Genomic DNA, 23,277 nt, shown 5'->3' on the forward strand with positions numbered 1-23,277 from the left:
TAATAATCAGGCTTTTGGTTTTAAAATCTGTTATGTAAAAGGTTTTATTCTTAATATAAATATTATTTTAGATAACTTGAAAACATGGATGTTTGTTGCAAGTTTTATCCCATGAAAATCAATTAAAAAATGTGTTAAAAGCAAAACAAACAAAAAACTTTATATTTATTATGATTTCATATTTCATTTTTAAAAATGTGGTTCGTTTTTTTAATTAATATGTAACACAGACATCATGCCTAATTGGTCAAGGATTTTTAAAGGATTAATGCTAACATGTAGAAATTGTACTACTTGTCTTCGACAAATCAAAAATGTTATATAATTACATTTATAGGTGAACGGGGGTTTGTTTTTTACTCTGTTTTTTTAAATTGCTAAGCATTCAAATATAATATTATCCTGTCATCTTCAAACTCAAACCTTCTTGAGTCACTATAAATTCAATGCTGTTTTTCTATTGCAACACATTCATTGTCACTGTCCATGTTTATTCTCAAGTTACCTGAAAATAGGTTGTGGTCGGAAGGACTTGTTCATGACTTGACGCAACTTGTCCGTGTTTTCCCACAAACATGCGTCAGCAGCAACAGTAGCCTGAGGGTTAGCAAAGACAGATAGTGATTAAGTACATTTCATTCATGACAGGATGCTGTAAAATCTGAATAAAATATAAGAATACCGCTTAGATAATAAGAATAAGAGACAATAGGTTATGTATGAGAATGAAGCAAAACACTGATATAGAAATGAACTGTCATCCTACCTGACAATCTACACAATGTTTGTCAGGTATCTATGCCATCACTTTGATACCGCTTGTCTTGTTTTTCTGTTTTGGGGAATTATTTTCTTTGACTCAACAATCAAAGCTAATCTTCTCCTGTCATCTTCAAATGGAATCACTGACTCAAGAAGGTAGTTACTCAACACGCCCACTCCCCATCGCCTCCACTGCTCAGCCTACATATATATATAACAGTTGAGGCCAGCACAAAACACAAGTCGCACTCAACGAAGAAGCATGAGTCTCTCTTACAGTCTGAGCATCATTCTAAGCCTGGCACTCGCAGTTTACTGTGGGCCTGTGTCACAAGTCAATGTGAAAGATGAAGATTTTGCAGAGGTATGTAGTCGGGCATTCGTGTTTTCATTTGATGTGTTCAATTTGTGCATTTTGGAAAGTTTCTACAAACTCTGTAGACCAATACCTTTGCTATCTTTTACAGAGCTACCTGAAGAAATTCTTCAACCTAACAGAGGAGACCGGTCCTACTATCCGGCGGGGGGTCAGCCCAGTGAGCAGGAAGCTGATTGAGATGCAGAGATTCTTTGGTCTCCAGATCACTGGGACGCTGGATGCTGACACCGTGGCGATGATGAAGAAGCCTCGCTGTGGTGTTCCCGACGGAAATCTTGCCCGTTTCTCCACGTTTGGACAGTACAAGTGGCAGAAAAACAGCCTTACCTACAGGTGACTGATCTAAAGAGAGAATGTGTGTGAAAGAGTTTATTTAGTAGGTCTAACTAATAATATTCTTGACTTTTGTTCCTCAGGATAGTGAACTACACTCCGGGCATGTCTGTGTCTGAGGTAGATGATTCTATAGAAAGAGCTCTGCAGGTTTGGGCCAAAGTCACTCCTCTGAGGTTCACTAGAATCAACAGCGGCACCGCTGACATCATGATCTCCTTTGGCCGCCAATGTGAGTACAGAGAACTTTCAGTAGTGGAAAAGGTTCACTTCACTAAAGTTAAACGGAGGAATACCGTCAGCTAAAAATATTAAAGAAAACAACCTTTGTAAAAAGTAAAAACCTTGCATTCTCAGGGTGACTGAAGTGAATTTAAGCAATAACGATAACATGTATACCTTAAGTAACAACAGTACTCATTGTGCATTATTGCATGTTTTATATTCATATTATATTATCATATTGTATACAAATAGCGCTGCATCAGATTTGAGAGACTTTTAAAATACACTCTTAATCTGAATTAACTAAATGTGTTGATTAAGTAAAGTATACCATGAAGTGACTTCAGTAAAAAAAAAAATCTAAAGTACGGTACTTGAGTTGTCGTAGACCTACTGTATTTAATGTCAACAATGGGGCTAGGGTTTGGTACAGTATGTTTTTTTTACCAATATTTGTTTGCAATTTCTTGACACCTCTACTATAGCACATACTGTATAGTTGTTATTTTAGTTACTGTCAATGGTTGCAGTACAGTTACATTATGTTCATCAACAAAACAAAGAAACAACATAATTCCACTGGCATGTCAGGGCTTGCAGACATCTCAGACCCTCTTCACTATTTTGTAAGAGCTTAGGGTGTTGAAAAGGCTGCGTTTATCTTGGCTCAGGTTTGAGGTTGTGACATCTCACCAATACCCCTAACTTACACACATTTGTGTTTGAGGTACAATAGATTCCAATGGTTACCCAGTTTTGATTTGTTGCTTTACAAAAACTATTGTTATACAGGACAATATAAAGTAAATTTTAATGCACGAGTACTTGGGTTCTGACCTGAGTATGTTCTTGTTAACAGCACATGGTGATTATTACCCCTTTGATGGCCCTGGTGGTACTCTTGCCCATGCATTCGCCCCATCCCCTGGCATTGGTGGAGATGCTCATTTTGACGAAGATGAGAACTTCACTTACCGTTCAAACAGAGGTCAGTTCAGTGTCTCACACTAACTACAGTCAGTGTATGTGTTGAAATGATGGAGAGGAGCTGTAGCTAACCTGTAAGTGTGTTTTCTGCTGTAGGCTACATCCTCTTCATGGTGGCTACCCATGAGTTTGGCCACTCCCTGGGCTTGTCTCACTCTGATGATGCTGGTGCTCTCATGTACCCTGTGTACACATACAGAAATCCTGACACCTTCATCCTGCCCCGGGACGACGTCAACGGCATCCAGTCTCTCTATGGTTAGTACAAACCGGCTGTCAATCTTTCACAATAATAATAATAATTAATAATAATTCCTTACATTTATTATAGCGCTTTATCAATGACTCAAAGCGCTTTACATATACACACATTACACATATATCATACATGCAATGGTCAGATACTGTGGACAATACCCACAGGAGCAAGTTCAGGTGAAGTGTCTTGCCCAAGGACACACCGGCTTTACAGACGCAGCAGCGGCGGGTTTCACCCCTTGATCTGATGATCATTGCACAGCGCACTGCGCCACACCGTCCATCTTCACGCCTCGAGGTCATCGAGGCGCTTTTACAAGTACACATTGGTATTATACATGTACTGTGGACAATACCCACAGGAGCAAATCCGGGTGAAGTGTCTTGTCCAAGGACACAACGGCCTGACGCAGTGGCGGCAGGAGCGGGTTTCGAACTGGACAATCATTGTGAATTGCTTCTCAACTATTTGGGCTTCATTGCAATGTGATGCAGGGATTTCTGAATACTTGGTGACTCATTCTGTTTGTCCTCTAGGTCCAAACACTGGTAAAGATCCCTCTGTAGAGGAACCACAGCCCCCCACCACTCCTGATGCCTGTGATTCAACCATGGTCTTGGATGCTGTCACCACCCTGCGAGGAGAGATGTTCTTCTTCAAGGACAGGTCAGACATCCTGGAGAATGCTTAAAAATATGAAACCTGAAGCCCATTGACAGGGTTTTCTTTTCACCCAAGAGCTGAATTATGAACTCATTCATGTTCTTGTGTGTTCTCAGCTTCTTCTGGCGGATCTACCCTCAGAGCAGAACACCTCAGCAGAGTCTCATCACAAACTTCTGGCCCGATGCCCCCTCCAACATCGACGCTGCTTATGAAAGCCGAAACTCAGACAAAGTCTATCTCTTTAAAGGTTTATATTCTCATAACGTGTCCACGGCTCCAATATAAAAGCATTTCAAAATGAACCAACTCTGTTATCTTTTTCTGCTTTTAGGCCGTAAAGTGTGGGCCTTCAGAGGTTATGATCTTGTACGTGGATATCCTAAAAGGCTCACCAGGTTTGGTTTCCCAAGAGGTGTGAGGAAAATCGATGCTGCCCTTTATGATGCAGAATCCGGCAAGACTCTGTTCTTTGTAGGCAGCAAATACTTCAGGTGTGTTCAGTGTACACATGATTTCTGTTGAGATATTTTCTAACCTTTAACCTTGTTGAATCTATCTAATGACTGTTGTTGTTTTTTCAGTTATGATGAGGGCAGACAGACCATGGAACGGGGATCTCCCAAGATAGTCGATCAGACCTTCTCTGGCCTGAACGGCAGGGTGACTGCAGCCGTCCAGCACCGAGGTGAGTGGCATTCTAAGTTTCCCATGTCAAGATTACTGAAATAATTACTCTCACATTCTTCCTAGACTTTCACACACAAATTATGTTTTGCGGAAGTGTATTTATTAGTTTTCTTGATTTCACTTGTGTCTGTTAAACAGGAGGCAGTTTGTTCAATCTGACGCTCTGCACTAAAATGAGTGTTGTAGTTGGTCTAAGAAAAAGAGCATGCTATTTTCTATATGAATCTACACATTTACGTTTGAATATATAAAAGGAAAGTGTTACTACTGTATTTAGAATACAAAATGTGGTGCTTCTTGCTCATCTGATAATGTAACAGATTATTATGAAGCAACATGATAGCCAGTTAGCTAGCTAAACGTTTTTATGAAATACCCTGGTGGTACATTCCAACACTGCACCAAGTTTACAAACGGTCCAATTTCTGCCTAAGTGCATTTCAGCTAGGAGTAAGACTGTTTACGAACACACCCTTGCCGTGTTCTTTAATTCCAGGAAAGACAAACAACTTCTAAGTTTAACTATTTATTAAAAGAGAGCAAAAGATATATTTCACTTGACCCAGGACTCCGTCCGGTCACAGAAATCCCAGGCACCAGAGCTGTAATCTGTAACCACTATTTCCGGAAAAAGCCCCGAACCTTGTGAGTGAATACATTTTTATTATTCAGGGTTCTGCCCGTACATGTATGATTGGTTGAGACTAGATGGGGGAGAACCGTGGTTTGGCTTCCCTGGTTGGTGCACAGACTTAGACAAAGTCTCTTGGCAACACGACCTCCAATCAGCATTCGGCCGGCCTGTGAAGGTCCCTCCCTACTCTAGTCACGCGATCCTACGTAATTTGTTTTGCTGAAGCTGCTTTGCAATAGATAGTGGAATCCTCCATTTAAACACTGATTCCCAGTTATGCGTAGGCGTTGAGCACACACACACGGCCAAGGCCAGAGCCTCAATAACTCTTTGTCTTCTATAGTGTCTGCGCCTGGCTTTTGCAACATTTCTAATGCAAGCTAAAACTTTCATATGACTATTCCCTTATTCCCTAACCCATCAGAACCTGGGATTAGTGATTGTGTCTATTTATTTTATAGTCATAGCAATCTCATGAGCACAATAAGCATATAATGTAATAATAAGAATCACTCTTGTAATGTTATATAACAATAGCCTCCACACCCTTAGTTACTGTGTGATCGAGCTGGGCTAGCTAATTTAGCTTCTGACCTGCTAAACTAAGCTAACCCTATTGAGGCTGCAGCTTCACATTCATGAGAATGGAATCAATCTTAACCTCTAACTCTGGGTAATAACGGGATTAGGCCTTTTTTTAAGAAGTTGAACTATTCCTTGAACACAGGAACAACAATTGAGGGCCACCCAGTAGCATGTAGCAGATCAGAGTTTGAATCTGACCTGTTCGTCATCTCCTCTCTGCTTTCCTGTCTTTCTGTATAACAAAAATAAGAAGAAACTAACCTTGATTTTCTGTTCTGCAGGTTTTACTTACATCTACACTGGACCCTACATATTTGAGTACAGGTCCAGGACGTTGAACCGTGTGCTGAGGAACAGCTTCTTCCTGCCCTGCAGTAACTTCTAGTCCTCTTCATCAAGTTCTATAGCCACTGAATGAGAATGAACAGTGTTAAAAAGCACATTTAATTTGTTCTATTAGTAAGAAATATATTTTTCTAAACTGAATTTTACCAAATCTATATCTGTAAACATGAAGTATTTAAAAATATATATATTTGTATATAGATTGTTTACATGTCTGTTATACTTGGCAGTATTTATGTGGTGTATGAAACTCTTCCGCCAGGAAAACAGATATTCAGTTTTATCTGAGGGGCTTCTGTTTCTTCAAGACTTCTACTGTTCTTTATTTATATAATCTAAAGATATTGTAGTATTATAATTAATGTAATTGGTCAAAAGCATATGAGTAACCAAGGTCTTGTATAATTGCTGCTAATGAATACAACTAATAAAACATCTACAAAAAGAACATTACATGCTTTAATTCCTTAACTGAACATGTTTGATATCAGATGAAAACGGTTTTGGGGTACATTTCTATGTCAAAGCAAGAAAAAGGCAAATAGGAAGAGATTTCAATGTCACAAAATATTTCTTAAAATTCTGCATCATATGGTAAGCTAATTACTTTATTATTTATTTTGATGAGCATCCATGAAAAATGCAGTGGGGAGAAGATTGTGTTCCTAAAAAGTCAAACAGTCACTAAAAATATTAACAAAGCGAAAATACAAATACTTTACATACAAGTCACTGTTAATAACAAGGGTTACCTGTGCACCCCAAGTCTATACTACTCTTATTTAAAACCTAACAAAATCACAGTGATAAATGTATTACTCTTCCCTCCCTGATCCACCAGGTTAAATACCAACAAAAACTATAACAATTTTGAAATTCAACATAATAACCTGGGCTTTAGAGAGCTCGTCTTAGCTGGGTGAAGTGGTATGTCTCCCAATATGTATTTTCTTGTGCTTATAATAAGGACAAACGAGATAATAAGTAGATGTAGATTAGAACATCAGGCCCTCTGTGTTTTCCTCAGTTTTATTAAATGAAATGAATTACAATGTTGGTGGGACAATGTCTCCGACCCCCTCCAGGATACCCTGTCCGCACTGTATATATATATATCTATATATATATATATAGATATATATATATACATATATATGTCGTTAATAACTGTGCAATATATACCTGGCTGTTAAATCTTAAAAACTGTTACAGGATGTGTATTTTGTAAATTGTGTAACCTTTTTTAATTTGTTTATCTTTAATATTTTTGCAGATATTATGCATGCTTCTTAGTTAATATTAAGCTGTCTTTGGTTATTTTCTTGCCTTAACAAATGCTAATTTCCCCTCTGTGGGACGAATACAGGTATTCTGATTCTGATAGTTTGGGAAAAAAAAATACAATTCTTATTCATCATGTCAGAGTTTGTGGATTGGGATAAATAGGAGAAATCTGGTGTGTGTTTGAAGTCAGGTTTGAACACAGGTAAGATTAGGAGGAACCCATTAATCTCTCAAGCATGATCTCATAAGAGTTACGTAGCAAAAGTAAAAAACTGTTAAGCACACTATAGGCAGTGGGAACTGATGAGAAAGAATGCATTGGCTTGATGTTCATTTTCTTTAGGTTTTACTTGCTAGTGACATGTTCACACATTGTGTACTTTTAAAACCGCTTAAAGTAAAAATAATTCTCACTCAAATGTTTACAGAGCAGAGCCCACTAGCAATTGAAGCTCTAGTTTCAATCCAGGTGTCCTGTTACTGTAGTATGTGTTTATAACGTAGTCTCTATTAAAATAGGAACAACATATATTAAGATAGGAATATCCGTGGTGCCACTGTTTCTCCCTGTATTTATGCTTATTTTGAGGGTAAATATATGTTATGTGGTCAATGACAAAAGATGTACTGCGATTGAACTACAACAACCACAATGCATAGCAGACAATGACGTAAGGAGCACACACCTCTCACTGTGATTGGCTGATATTTGTATCTCCGCTGTACTACTTGTATTCGCTCCGAAGTCCAGCTGAAGGTGAAGCGGGTCCAAGTCAAGTGTGTGAGCCGTGTCCTGTCTCTTAGTAAAAAATGTCATCCAGTGGACTTTTAACCATGCGCGCTCAGATGTGTAAACGCCTGGTAAGTGAGGGTGTGCAAAACTAATGTGTGCGTGTTATCATTATATTGTTATATTGCATATATGCTGTAGTAACAGTCTGTCTGGCTGTAAACAAAAGGGCCTGCTCAGCTAGCATTTAGTGTGTGCCGAGCGTCCTTGACCAAAGTAATGTAACAGCTTGAACACAGGTAGCTTGAACACAGGTGGCTCGAGCGCTTTAATTCCTTCATCTCATATCAAAACACAAGTAAGCTTCTCAACAATATGTTAACAAAACAGCATCTGCAGCAGATGACAAGTAACGTTATACGTTTGACATACCAGTCTTAGATAACGGACCTTGTGGTGGATTAATAATTCACCCACGGAACTATGGGTTGGGGTATTGTTCCGCACGGACATTTGAGTTAACCGGACTTGCTGTTTCCGCCGGGCATGTCTTCTAGGGCTTGAAGTGTTTACATGTTTTCTTGATGCTTAATACAAGTCTAGCTTGTACTTTCGATACACCGTCTCTCGGCACTACAACCTTTACATTTAGCCAATTTTGGTCATAAACTAGCAAACTCTTGTGCTTTGCTTGTGTGTGTCCTTAAAGTTAGCATAGCTCACATACCAATACGTTCTGTACTTGATTGAGACAAAACTTAGTTTGTTAAAATTGTATTTAGGGCTTCTGTTAAAAAGTATTTAGTTTGACCAAGAATTGTATCCAGGGCTTCATATTGAACATAAGTCTTGAACGAAAAGGTGATTGTAGATCTAGGAAAGCTCTCCTGTATAGAAAATGATTGATGACGTATGCTACATGTTTTGCTATTGTAGGCTCACAGGTACCTCTCAAGAACCTATGCATCTCAACCGGCACTTAATGTAAGTATGCTAACTGACATTTGAAATTCTCTGCACAATGCAATATTTGTAGTAAATACTTTAATGCAGACTTTAAATGCATGTTTTCAGGAAGTTGTTATTGTCAGTGCGGTCCGCACTCCAATTGGCTCCTTCAGAAGCAGCCTGGCAGCACTACCAGCCACCAAACTGGGCTCCATTGCCATCAAGGGAGCCATAGACAAAGCAGGTATGTTCACAGAAAACAAAATTCCTCCATTTGAGCCAAGCTTCAGATGTAACATCAGCTGATCTATAATCATCATCTGTCTCATTTATAAAACAGTGTGTATGATCCAAACTAAAAGTGTACCTGTGCACAAATGTTGTGCAAGATATAAGGTTTAAAATACCTTAAAAAATATGTACATCTGGAAATGTAAGTTTTTTTGTATAAATGATCCTACCAATTAATGGTTCTTTACAGCAAACCACTGCTTTACAGTGACTCACAGAAACTACAGAGAGGAAGGCCAAGACAATTATTTCTTCTGAAATCAAGTTGCTTTTGGGGAGGGAGGTCTCAAACCCTGCCTTTCAGTTAGTCCTTACACTGCCAATGCATCCATAATGCTAAGTTTCTTACTGCGTACTAATACGTTTACACACTGATGGCTTCACAACTTTTGGTTATATCCCCCACCCTATGATATCATTGGTAAATGGAATTTTTATAGGTAAAGACTTTCTCTGCTTATTTAATTTAGGGTTTGTCAAGGCGAGCCCAACCTGCATTATGATTAGGACTCGTAATGAAGATATGAAGTGTAGTGATTTTGTGAGAGTCGTGCCTGGCTGAATGTCCAGACTTTTTTCCTTATTTACGGCAGTTAACATAATACACGCAGTGTTCACTGCAGTGATTTTACACCCAAACCCCTCTTAAATCTGATATCATACTTGGCAACGTACAGTATGCACAGTATTGAAAGGTATTGACACTTTCTTCGGCTATTTAGTGGTTTCTTTGATTTCTAAAACCGATGTTGATGCATTAATGCGTCAGCCTAGTAAAAATGGTTTAGGGGAAAAGCAATATTCATTTATAGATATATTTTCTTACATTTTATTGACCAAATGACGAATCTAGATAAAAAAAAAATCAATTTATACCCATAATAAAAAATAATGGCCGGTCTCATCCCTAATGAGTGTTCTTGTGTTTAGGAATCGCTCCTGAGGAGGTGAAGGAAGTGTACATGGGCAACGTGCTTCAGGCGGGAGCAGGACAGGCCCCCACCAGACAGGCCTTGCTGGGAGCAGGTACTGTATGACCACACTGCTATATGTTCACCCTCATATGTGTACGGAGAAAAAAAAAAGTTTTAACAACATGTTTATTTATTGACTTTTCATTCCGGTATAATCATTTTGCGCAAAGATGGCACTGTTTGTCAGAGCACTTCATCCTTCTGGGATTTCATGAAGACCAGCTCCAACGCCTGTGTGTATGGGAACACCTCTGGTGCTGGTCCATTAACTGCCAGTGTTTCCCACAGATCTGAAATATACTTGGGGGGGGGGGGGGTTGAGGTGACGTGCAACAACATTAACATTAACCTTTCTGTTGGTCGCTTGTTAGCAGACCCTTCACGCGATGGCAGAGCGAACAGGTACAGGTACAGGCAGGGTCCATAATGATAGCCCTATAGTTTAAATCTACTACCCACACATGAACATATGGAAATGGATTACTATTTAAAAAAATAAATGTATTTAGGAACCTATCCATGTGATTTTTAGTGGGGGTCGACCTCAAATCCTCTAGGGGGGTCCAGGGGCATGCCCCCCCGGTAAGATTTTATTTTTTATTTTGGAGTTAAATGCATCAATCTGGTGCATTTTGAGGGGAAAATAAAGAGACTAGATCTATGGAAACACCTATATTAAACAGAACTGTATACATTTCAATAATCATAAAATCATGGCCATAACCAATAACATACCATTTCCAATATGAAAAAAACACTGAAACTTGTTTATTAATTTATTTTTGGTTCATTTATAGTTGTGAGTGTGTCTGTGCTCCTGAATCAGCCTCTCCTGTCTCCCTCCTCTCCCCCCTCTCCATCCTCTCCCCCTGCTCCTCTTTGAGGCAGCAGCAAAGACTAGTTTTCTCTCAACAAGTTTTAAAAGTGTATCTTACCTTTTTTCACCTAGTTAACTTTTTATTTATTTATTCATGCATATTTTACTAATCACATTACATTTCATTTAGCTGACGCTTTTATCCAAAGCGACTTATAATGACCGATTACAGGGACATTCTCCCTGGAGTAACTAAGGGCTAAGTGCCTTACTCAAGGGCACACTAGTGGTGGTGTTCCTGGCGGGATTTGAACTCACAGCCTTCCGATCTTCAGCCCACCTCACTATCCATTAGACCAATCACTACCCTCTCAAATGGAAATATGTGTTTACATAAATGCAGTGTGAGAAAAAGTTTTTAGAGAGTACTTGTCCATGGACAAGTGAGTTTGGCAATGCACTTGTCCGAATACATTTTTCACTTGTCCAGAATGGACAAAAATTGGGGCCACTGGAATCTTCTTCTTCGTCATCGTATTTTACATTTTCCCACGTTTTTTACGACAGCGCTAACGTAAGTGAGCGGTGAGATTTTACTGCATCACACGTAGGGTTGGGTATCGTTTGGATTTTAACGATTCCGGTTCTGCTTTTCGATTCCGGTTATTTTCGGTTCTCGATTCCGGTTCTTTGAGAGGGTAAAAATAAGTCCCATGACAAAGAGAAAAATATATTTATGAAAACATTAAGTCTGTATTCCTATTTACAAATCACTTCATACTGTTTAATTTCTTACGGTTATTGAATAAAATTATATAAAAATAATCTCTGCATTGTTTAGTTAGTTCTAAGTGGTGCAGTTTGAGAATGTACAATTGGCCCAGTCTCCTCTGATGTTACACTGCAACCTGCCTGTGAGACCAACCACACATGTCCAACACATAGGCCTAATAATAATAATACATTATATTTATAGCCTATAGGCCTAGCGCTTTTCTACAACTCAAAGACGCTTGCACGCTTACACATGTCCTGCAATACACATGCTGCAGCTGCTCACTCTTTGTAAAAGTAAATAAATAGTATTTTCATTTCAATAATGTACTTTCTTTACCCTGCTTCATAAACAATACTGACATCCCTGCTCCTCCGAGTCTGGGGGTCCGGGGATGTGAGGACAGCGCGAGGACACAGACAGGGAGGCTGCTTCACTTCATAAAGGAAATGGCGGTCAATATTAACAACATAGGAGCTAAAACGCTTAAAGGTGGGGTAGGTAAGTTTGAGAAACCGGCTCGAGATACACTTTTTGTTATATTCCATGGAATGCTCTTAACATCCCGATAGCAATGAATATCTGAAGTGCTTTGACAAAAAATCCATAAAAAAATGTCATCTGTGGAAGCCGTGGTACTGTAAAAAGCACGACCAATCATTTTAGCCAGGCCGCCCTGTCTGTCAGCCTTCCATCTCGTGCACGCACAAATGTATCTCGTGCCCTCATTGGGCGTGCATTGCGCGTTCATGTGTGTTGGAGGAGGTGCTCTGTAAGGAAGTCTGAAGGAAGGGGCGGATTCTTTTCGGCTGTGTACTTTCAAATTTTAGTGCACTCGAGCCGGTTTCTGAAACTTACCTCCCCCACCTTTAATAACCTTCATTACGCGTTAGAGAAAGAACATAAGAAAGTTTGACAAAGATGAGGCTGTTAAACGGGCAGCGGATCCGCTGTGTGTAGAAAGAGAGAGAGTGAGAGAGACGCTGAGCTGCACGGCTGCACCGTGCAGCGATCAGCTGATACGGAGCATATGAGAGAGAGCTGCGGTCCGCGGGGCTTGGCCTCGCCTCCTGTCCTCACAACTCTTATTAATAGCGGTACCGGACAATTGTTATTTGTTCCTACTCGGAACCGAGTTTTTCTTCCCAACCCGGCCACTGTGCTACACTTCCCGCCACACCCCGCCCCGCCCCCGTCTAACTGTACAGAAAGTGGCGAGATGCATTTCCTTAGGAATCGACAAGCAGAACCGAAACTAACATTTCTAAACGAACAATGGCGGACACGTACAATTTGCGAATGAGTTCTGCCTTTTGTAAACTGAATGTATCAATAATTTGTCAATAAACGTCACTTGTCCGCCGGACAAGTCAATTGAAAGATCTACTTGTCCGTAAATAACACGTCCCGGACGGTGGGACGTGTACTTTTTCGCACACTGAAATGGTGACGACACCGTTTGAGACCCACTGAGAACTTAGACTAAGTTAACTATCTAAACACTCAGAGAGTCCTTTACCTCACCTGAGCTGAGGTTATCACGAGCTTGAATGACACACAGAGACCAATCAAGGGCTTTGATTTATGATCTGTATGACAGTGGCCATGTCGGCAGGCCACATCATGTGGACAGCCAGTCACCCTGTGTGAGGCAGGCCACTTAACAGGCCAGAAGGAGGCGAGATCAGAGCAAGGGAGCGAGGGATCATTGTCTACAAGTTAATCGATCGCAGATGGCGTCGTGGTCACGGACGAATACAAAAAAAATTTATTCAAAAAAACAAAACAAAAAAACCTAAATGGGTGGCTGTTAATATACCTGGGCGGCTGTTAATATACCTGGGTGGCTGTTAATATACCTGGGCGGCCCGCCCAAGTATAGTCTATGTGTGGGAAACCCTGCAGGGTTTGTCTGAAGCAGCTTAGATTTGATTAAGAGTTTTTATCACGCACAGCAGATAACCTTGAAATAACAGAATACCATTGTTAATGAAACAACTCTCCTGAGCCAGACTTGCAAACAAAATCGTAACTTAGGGCGGGGTAAAATCATTTTAGTTGGATCTGTTTTATTTCGTTGTTTTTTTGCTAATTTAAATGTGTCTTGAATCTTCAGGCTTGACCCTCGGCACTCCAGCAACAACCATCAACAAAGTGTGTGCCTCCGGGATGAAGTCCATCATGATGGCAGCTCAGAGTCTAATGTGTGGACACCAGGTACGTCTGCATTAAACACCAGCTCACTTCTGCTTGTTCCAGTACAAAAAAAAACACAGAGATGATGGAAGACTTTTGTTGTAACTGAAAACAAGCCTTGTTGACCATAAGATATTATGTAAGACTTGGCCTTATGCCTCAAACTACTAAAATTGTACAGAGACGTTGTCATCTGTTTCTGCATCTGCACCACCAACAAAGTTATCTCTCATTATTCAGAAAGAAAACTGGAAAGGGTCGTTGTGTAACCTGGCAGTTGTGTTAAATCGGGCACATGAATAGTTACTTAATGTATTTCCGCATACCGTTTCCTCTCCCTTTTTATTCTTTACTAAACGAAGTCCAAGTAGCTGTCATAACTCGTCCCATTTTTAACTGGGGGACATAGAAAAAAATGGATATTGAAATAATATACAGCTAATACGACGATATGATGATAATAACAATAGACAATTGGCAGTTGAATATGTACTGAAAAGTTGAATACTTGACCCGTTGTAACCACTGTAATCTTACATTTTAGGTAGGCGAGTGACTGGCAGATACTCATAAATATTTTACTCTTCTATCAATTCATCTGTTTATAAAGCTCCTTTCAAACTAATCAAATGCATGATGCTTTACAAGGGATTGACAAGAATTTGAATCTTACATTTAGTCAAATGTTAATACAATGAAATACAATAAAACAAATCATGATGATCAACAGAAGAGTGTTGATCCTGAAAGTCATGTTAAATTGGGCATTTGAATAATAGAACATCTTTTTGACTGGGGGACATAGAACAATCAGAAGTGTAATAATATATAAAAACAAGTCTCCTTTTCTGGTAATGGAGAAACGCATACCATCAGCTGTTGAGGATTTATAACTTATGCAAAGACATGTCAATCGTGGGTGATAATAATCAACTTCATGTAGAAGAAATATGTTTCAATCAGATTGTTGATGCTTATAAAACCGTGCAAACCACATATAGCGACAGCAGGAAACAAACAAAGTCGCTGAGAGGCTGAGGCCGGGCCTGTTTGATATTGTATGACACGCTGCAAAAGAGTACTTGCCGAGATCAAAACTCTGTTGAATTGAAATGTAGTTTAAGGAAACAAACGTGGTGATCAGACATAGACATAGACATTGTAATAATAATGATCAAAGCAATCATAAATCTTGCGGTCAACAAAAAGTACAACTTCCCTGTGTCACCCTCTCTTCCACACACACACACACACACACACACCTCACGCAGGTGAACGGGATTATGAGTGCCGCCCATATCCATGTGATCCAAGCCAACCAATCAATAGTGATCAAACAAATATATTTTATTAAAACAAAATGCATTACTATACACGTTTCATGGCTCCTATACCACATGTGTTTCTTCCCTTTGACAGAATGACTGGTATTACCATTTCCAATAAAAAGACACAGCAGAAGTTACCTTATGTCTCCACAACACATCGATTACAGTACCTTCTGTTTAGTAGGAGATAAACATGGACTGCACGTGTCACTTAATGTAGTGTCTGTGTGTGTTTTAAGGATGTGATGGTGGCAGGAGGCATGGAGAGCATGTCCAACGTTCCCTACGTGATGTCCAGAGACACACCCGCCTACGGAGGAACGAGGGTGGAGGACCTGATCGTCAAGGACGGACTCACTGACGTCTACAACAAAATCCACATGGTGAATATTAACCTCCTGCTGAATATAACCTTGTCACATATTTATGCTACTCTAGTCATATAAAAACAAATTGCAAATCCCCAAGTAATTGTAGTTAAGTATTTCTATTTAAAAACGGTGGGTTACGTATGGTAACCCTTGTTATATAAGCACAGGCGGAGCCCTCTACGGGACTCTATGGGTACTACCTCTCAACCATACTATGCGAGCATTCATCAACTGGGATATCTATAACCGTAGCCGGCCCCCGGGGCGGGCCTACCTGAATGCGTGCACAAGCCCACCGTATATAAGGCGGCCACGCCTCCTGTTCCCGTCATCCTACACTTCTCTTCAGCGTGCAGCATAGGACAGACAGGGCCCCGAGTGTGCTTATATAACAAGGGTTACAATACGTAACCCACCGTTATATCTCACGCAGGCTCCGCCCTCCACTGGACTCTATGGGTACAGTGGGTGGAGCCCTGATGCCTAAATGCCCTGTCGTCCAACAACATCGAGTCACCACACTGCCCCTGACCGGCTTTTGGTTAACAGCCACTGCACCGCAGCCTCCTCTCCTCCGGTTGTGACCTGGGAGAAGTGGGGGCCGTAGTTTACCTGGCTGGTAGGGCACACTCAGACACGCTTACCTTGTGAATAGTGTGCCTGGAAAACAGTGAGGCCGGCAAACTACCTCTGCAGGCGGCGCATATGCAGCAACCCCAGCGGTACCACGAAGTGAGCAGCTGCCATGAGACCCAGAGTCTTCATTATGGTCAGCGCTCTCACTGTTGCCCCCTGTCGCAGTCTGCAAACTGCCCGAAGCAAGGTTGCCTGTCTGCTCTCTGACAGGGTGGTGCCTAGCCTGCCTGCATCGAGCACCATCCCCAGATACCTGGTGAGGTATGGGGGAGCTCTTCTTCCAATTGACCGCGAAACCTAACTTTGTTAGGTGTAGGATCAATTGGGCTGTATGAAACATTGCCCGTTCCCTGGACCTGGCCATGACTATGAGGTCGTCCAGATAAAAGAACACCCTCATGCCACGGTCGCGCAGTGGCCACACATTTGCTGAACGTGCAAATACCGTCTCGGTATTATTTCAGCAGGTATTATATGACAAATGCCGTGGGGAAGTTGAGAGAGATGTGGCTTCAGCTGACTACTTTGCCACCACAACGGACCTATGGTCTAGCCCAGGGGTGCCCAACCAGTCGATCGCGAGATGTGTCTAAAAATAGAACAACAATATTCTGTTTTATCGTTAATGTCCTGTAACATAATCTTCCTGTGCCAGAACAATGCACTTGAACGCATCAAAGCTTTGTGATTGGCCGGCGTCACCCCTGTGTCGGGGCGTGGCTGAGGGTCTTCAGTACAGGTGGCAATATTGTCACCTGCCTGCGCTCATCTCTGAAACCAGACCATGTAAACAGGCTGGTGTTTCTTGCAAAACATCTTTAAGAGATGACATGAGCAGCCCTACCAGCATTTGCCATGGTGGCCTAGACATTTTTATTTGGTCTTAAATTGTAGTTCAACATTTATTTCCTGTTACTTCTGGACCATGACGGTGGGCCAGCCTTCAACGTTGAACTGAGTGGAATATGTTGAATATGTTTTACCAACATGTTGGCTATATGTTAAGTAGTTTTCAGTAGGTTGTGACAGTGCACTGCAACATATTTGATTTCATTTATTTTGGTCTAATTTATTTTTATTTATCATATTAATAATATATGTTTAGTATGGTTTTGGAAGTGCGCTCCAACATATTTGTTGATCTTGTTTATTGGTAAAATATTATTTGTTTTAAAGTTCAATAAATGGTCAATGAATAATCGTCAAAATAATCGTGATATCAATTATTGACCCAAATAATCGTGATTATGATTTTTGCCATAATCGCACAGCCCTATGCGTGGGGATAGGGAGTAGCCGAACGGTAGTCTGTTGTACTCGTAGGCTACCCTCTGGAAGGCAAAACGCAAATACTTTCTGTGCTTTAGAGCAATTTTGACATGAAAGTAAGCGTCCTTCAGGTCGATGGTTGTGAACCAATCGCCTGGCTGCACCAGTCCCAGCAACTGTTTTACAGTTAACATATGGAATTTTCTGCGTGCAGTGTGGAGATTCAGGCTGCGAAGATCCAGAATGGACCTGAATTCTCCTGTCTTCTTGCGCCCACCTGCTGGCTGCCTTATATACGGTGGGCTTGTGCACACATTCAGGTAGGCCCGCCCCCGGCTACGGTTATAGATATCTCAGTTGATGAATGCTCGCATAGTATGGTTGAGAGGTAGTACCCATAGAGTCCAGTAGAGGGCGGAGCCTGTGTGAGATATAACTAAGAGTTTGGGTTTGACCCAGTGCAGGGGCTGATCAGGGAAACCAGTGAAAGTAGTGAAAGTGAAATATATATTTAAATTGTTCCACTAGGTGAAAGGTAATGAAAAACATTGTGAGTAATGTATTTTTTTTAAATTGTTAACGTGTATATTCTTACAGTACTCAAGCTTAAAACCGTGTTTGAAACTAAACATTGGGTGTTTACAGGGCATCAGGTGGAAAAGGACGAAATAAAAACTTCTTGTGTCATTTTCACTTCTGAATATAAAGGCCCTGACACACCAAACAGACATCTAAGCAGTAGCAGTCCCAGTGCCGGCTGTTGTCTGGGCCAAATGATCTTGAACACAGCACTCAAACTCCAGTCAACTAACAGTATGTTCTGCGCCAGCAGGTGGCGGTAGTCTGTATCCATTATTCAAAAAGGGGAGAACTGATGTGATGAAATTATACACACATTTAAATATTTGAACACCACTCTTACTCACCACTTAACTTTATGTTATGTAAAACAGAGTTGTTTGTTTTCCTCACGTTAGTTTCTGGTTCAGTATACTTTGGTAGATCTGGTGTGTAGGGGCATTAATGTGTATTTTTATCAGTTTCATAATCATTGTGTTTGCCTTACTGTCTAACAGGGCAATTGCGCAGAAAACACAGCAAAGAACAACAACATCAGCAGAGAGGAGCAGGACGCCTATGCCATCACCTCGTATACCCGTAGCAAGGCAGCGTACGAGTCTGGAGTGCTGGCCAAGGAGATCGTCCCAGTTAGCATTCCCCAGAGAGGTACAGCTGATGTAGGGCTGGCCTTAGGTACATTTCTTCAAGAAGTGCACCATATCTGATTCTGGTGATGTTTTGTAGGTAAACCGGATGTGGTCGTGTCTGAGGATGAGGAGTGGAGGAGGGTCGACTTCAGCAAAGTTCCCAAACTGAGAGCAGTGTTCCAGAAAGAGAACGGTAACCAACCATTGCTTTTAGTCATTTGTTTGGGGAATCACTTGAAGCCGTTTCTGTCCAACTAAACATGCTTTTCAGAATAGTCATTAGGTCATCATACAGATTGTTACATTTATTTTGCATCTTTTAATTTTGTATGCTAGTTATTTACCTTCCCTCCTGTTTTAACTGTATATACTGCTGTGCATGTTATTCAAGTTTTATTAAACTGCTGCAAATTACTTTGCAATATTATCAACATTTCAGCCCATATTTCTCATTTTGTTCTGATTGTGGAGTATATGTAAGTAGGTGAATGTTGACTTGTAGTGTTAAGCGCTTTGAGTGGTCAGAAGACTACAGAGGTGCTGTTTAAATGAAGTCCATTTCCCATTGGTCTCTTGCATGGTAGGCACGGTGACGGCAGCCAACGCCAGCACGCTGAACGATGGAGCAGCAGCTCTCGTCTTGATGACAGCAGATGCTGCAAAGAGACTCAATGTCACTCCACTAGCCAGGATCGTCTGTAAGCACACGCATAATCACACTTCACACACATTGTCATATTTGTTATTAACTCGAAGGATTAATGTTAAATATCTTTTTTTCATAGCTTTTGCTGATGCTGCTCTCGCACCCATTGATTTCGCCATCGCTCCTGCATTTGCAGTACCAAGGGTGAGTCTGATATTGGTATTTTGAAGTTTTAGTAGTCCCTAAATATTGTGTATATGATGGTTGTTGATCAATCCCCACCAAGTAAACACTTTCTATGTATATTATTCATATATAGCTCTTATTCAATAGGACCCCAAAAGGTAAACATGCAGTGCTGTATTCAATATTACTATACACAGTATTGTGAGTGTTACTTTTTCAATGTTATAGTTAACAGATTATAAATGATCATGTAAAATGTAATAAGTAATGTAACTATTTTAATGGAGCAAGAGAGGGAAGACTCAGTTCATTGATGCTTGGTGCTTAAACATTCACAGTTGATCAGCAATTCCCATTTCTTTGTTCATGCAGCTGCATTTTGTCGTGCCACCCCGTGTGGCACGAAGACAATTAATGATCCTGGAATTCTGATAACATTTTATTATTTATTTTGAAATGTCTTCAAGGACTTTCTGAACCTCTAAAGTATGGAAGAAGCTGCCTCCAAATAGAGAAAGTTCATTTAGAACCGGAGAAATATATATATATATGTTTATTTATAAAAAAATGAAAGTATATCTATGTTATGAAGTAAATCATGTATTAATACAAGACTCATGTTATTGTCCTGTTCTTTTTGTAATGTGTGTGAGCATTGTCCTGGCCCTAATGTATGTCTTTGAAAACAAAAAAGTTTAAGCAGGCGGTGAAAACCTTTACTGTCAACTTTGTATTATTGCTTCTTCAATATAACTGGTATAAAGATCGAAACAACAGAATGAATGTTATAATCTGCTTATATATTTAGCATTATAAGATGCATTAGACTAGCTAAACAGCAACAAACATTATATCTTTTTCAGTTGTCTGGAGTGGGTGAATCAAAATTCAGAAAAGGACGATGTGTAGGAAAGCATGATGTTAAATACAGCCACATTTCAGATGTTCCAGCTCAAGTTGACCTTATTCAACGTTTTCTTTATTTAAGGGCAACAAATGAACTCGAAGGGGCTCTGCCAATGTAAACTTCTGTAATAAATGTTATCTCCTTTCATTTCAATCTGTGACGAAAATAAAAACACCCCTATCTCTGTAGCAGGTAACAGCCTTTATCTGTTCATACTGAGACTGATCTGATACTTATACTTTCCTAAATGCATCATTCAATTATTTGTATGATATTTTTGACAGACAAGGACGTAAACAATATCTGGTGGAGGCATATATTCTGCTAGTTCATGTGTTATGTTTGTATTCTGGTTAAATATGCTTGAAATTAAACGTGTGTTTGTCAGGCCCTGGATGCAGCAGGGCTGACAAAGGATGACATCAGCATGTGGGAGATCAACGAGGCCTTCAGCGTGGTCGTGCTGGCCAACATCAAGATGCTGGACATCGACCCTGCAAAGGTCAACGTCAACGGGGGCGCTGTCTCACTGGGACACCCCATTGGGTAAGTGCTGAGGGACTCCTAAACATTGACTGGTAAACCTGGAATGCAGAGAAACCCAACCATTTTTAATCTGATCCGGTAAAGCAACTCAGACCAATTATTAAAGTGGTGGAGTGATGACAGATTGTTGTATGCCGACCCGGAAGTTACTTTCCCAAGGGCTCCCTCGACATAAAGCAATTGGATCTTTACAGAATAAAACAAATCTGTGGCTGACAAACATTTATGATACTTACATGTTTTGTTCAGCAGAATAATCTCCACATATTAACCCCACTGTTGGGATTTTTTAAGTGTAAATGCAACCGAAAGAAGTTCAAAGCTATCGCTAGGCTATAAGGGAACTACCTCACAGTCATGTCACTACTGCTAAGCTAAAGGCGGCTAATGTTTAGATTTCTCATTTAGGCACTTGTTAGCAACTGCCGTTCTTATGACACGTTACGTTTAGCACATTCACAAGTGGGCTATTTACTTAATATTTTATGTCTTAAAACGAAGCATAAAAATGTCTTTAGGTTGTGTTAATTATTTTAGCCATCTAACCAAAAACTACAGATTTTGAACCCAAAGAGCTAAAATGCTTAATAATTTCCAGGTTTTAGGACTAATTCCTGCACCACTCCATTACTGCATTTACAATTCAGGCTATATTCAAACCTTTGCCTCACATCTACCTTCAGCTGACTTTAAGTATCTCAGTTTTTCATTAAACTACACCAAAAAAAAGTTTGACATCCAAACAAATGTAATGGATTACAACTTAAACTTTTTCTCTTTGTCCCTTCAGGATGTCTGGGGCGAGAATTGTGGGTCACATGGTGCACAACCTGCAGTCAGGCCAGTACGGGCTGGCAGGCATCTGCAACGGAGGAGGCGGAGCTTCAGCTGTTATTATCCAGAAACTGTAGGGAGCTCTCTCTTCCTGAAACACTCTTTGTTAAAATTCCAAACGGTTCGAGCATCTGTTAACTCCCTTGCTGTGAACAGTGATTCTGCTACCACTTTATACCAGCAGCCTTCCTCAATGAGCAGAGTGGGCTCGACTCATGGTATCATGACTCCACTGTTAGAAACAGTCCTTTGTTTAATGATACATATTGTGCAAAGCTGTTTAATATTTAACTCTGGATTCAAATAGATGAATAAATAGTTTGTATGAAACCACTGTCCTGTTATTGATTGTCTAAATCCACTGAATCTTTTACCTATTATTATTATTATTATTATTATTATTATTATTATGTGAAACAATAAGACTTTGTCTCATACAACATTAACAAGGACAAAACCAGGAAACCAGGACACAGACATTTAACACAACATTACAATCCCGAGGACAATATGTTCAAGGCCCTGTAACGTACATTAGACCTGGGAAATAACTATTTCATTTTAGGATCAACTGGTGCACAAAAGAGTGCTTCAGTCTAACTTTATTAAATCATGGGACACTGTCTCTGATTTGATGGCAACTATTCATACTCTCTGTTCAGGACATGGGTGTGGTCAGAGACAATGTTGTTGGCCAGCCTCAGTTTATTATAATGATAGTCTGATTCATAAAGTTTCTCAAAGGGTGGACCTGCAATCTGTGAGCACATTTTTATTTCGTGGAACAGTTTTGACTTTAAATGGATGGAAAAACTCTGGGACCATGTGATACTGCAACACTGTAGAAAACTCATAATCACAGATGCAAAAAACAAAGAAGAATAAGTCTACCTGACATAAGGTGCAGCAGATTAAATCATTTATTTGTTTTCTACTTGATAATCAAGACAAATAAATAAATAAAATGTTCTATCTGGACACTAGATGGTGCCACTTGGCCAGCAAAATTCAATATAACTGAATTTTGTGTGGCCAATATTGCCTTTACACTGCAGATTTTAAAAAGATTGATACAATTGTTTGTTGTTGCAAGTATATATTTATATTTTTTAATTATTAATTTGTTGTTAAAGAGCTTAAATTTTTACCAGCTTACTAAACACAATGCATTTTCAGAATCTAATGTATCAGATGCGGCACATAAAACAATCGAATTTGTCAAACACCTGGAAAGACACTGCTGGGGGTAAGGGCGGAGGTATGAAGAGATTTGGATAAACTGTTCCAAAAGGTTACACAAATATAAACCAAAAGGATTCTTTATTTCTGTATGTAAATTAGTTTCTCTTCTTATTTTGTTTGTAAATAACCTTAACAGCTTACAATCAGGCTCCAGTAGAAAACACCTATTATTGTAATGCTTTATTATCCATACATTTTTTTAAATTTCGTTGTACCTGGTGCGATGA

General features: G+C 40.0%; 2 protein-coding genes across 2 annotated transcripts; both read left to right on the forward strand.

The window, feature by feature from the left end:
- The first annotated feature begins 994 nt into the window (after positions 1-994).
- LOC117553041 (collagenase 3-like) lies at positions 995-6,310 on the forward strand. The gene is made up of 10 exons (XM_034226794.1): positions 995-1,126; positions 1,230-1,474; positions 1,558-1,706; positions 2,559-2,687; positions 2,783-2,944; positions 3,482-3,611; positions 3,725-3,858; positions 3,943-4,102; positions 4,193-4,296; positions 5,799-6,310. The coding sequence occupies exons 1-10, from the start codon at positions 1,025-1,027 to the stop codon at positions 5,900-5,902; spliced, it is 1,419 nt and encodes a 472-aa protein (XP_034082685.1). The 5' UTR covers positions 995-1,024; the 3' UTR covers positions 5,903-6,310.
- A 1,542-nt stretch (positions 6,311-7,852) lies between these two features.
- Positions 7,853-22,142, forward strand: acat1 (acetyl-CoA acetyltransferase 1). Its single transcript, XM_034226863.1, has 12 exons — positions 7,853-8,007; positions 8,813-8,860; positions 8,951-9,068; positions 10,046-10,141; positions 13,798-13,898; positions 15,445-15,588; positions 18,558-18,708; positions 18,787-18,882; positions 19,274-19,387; positions 19,475-19,539; positions 20,817-20,974; positions 21,765-22,142. The coding sequence occupies exons 1-12, from the start codon at positions 7,957-7,959 to the stop codon at positions 21,883-21,885; spliced, it is 1,263 nt and encodes a 420-aa protein (XP_034082754.1). The 5' UTR covers positions 7,853-7,956; the 3' UTR covers positions 21,886-22,142.
- The last annotated feature ends 1,135 nt before the right edge of the window (positions 22,143-23,277 follow it).

This window comes from Gymnodraco acuticeps, unplaced genomic scaffold (assembly GCF_902827175.1).
Source record: "Gymnodraco acuticeps unplaced genomic scaffold, fGymAcu1.1, whole genome shotgun sequence".
Lineage (NCBI taxonomy): Eukaryota > Metazoa > Chordata > Actinopteri > Perciformes > Bathydraconidae > Gymnodraco > Gymnodraco acuticeps.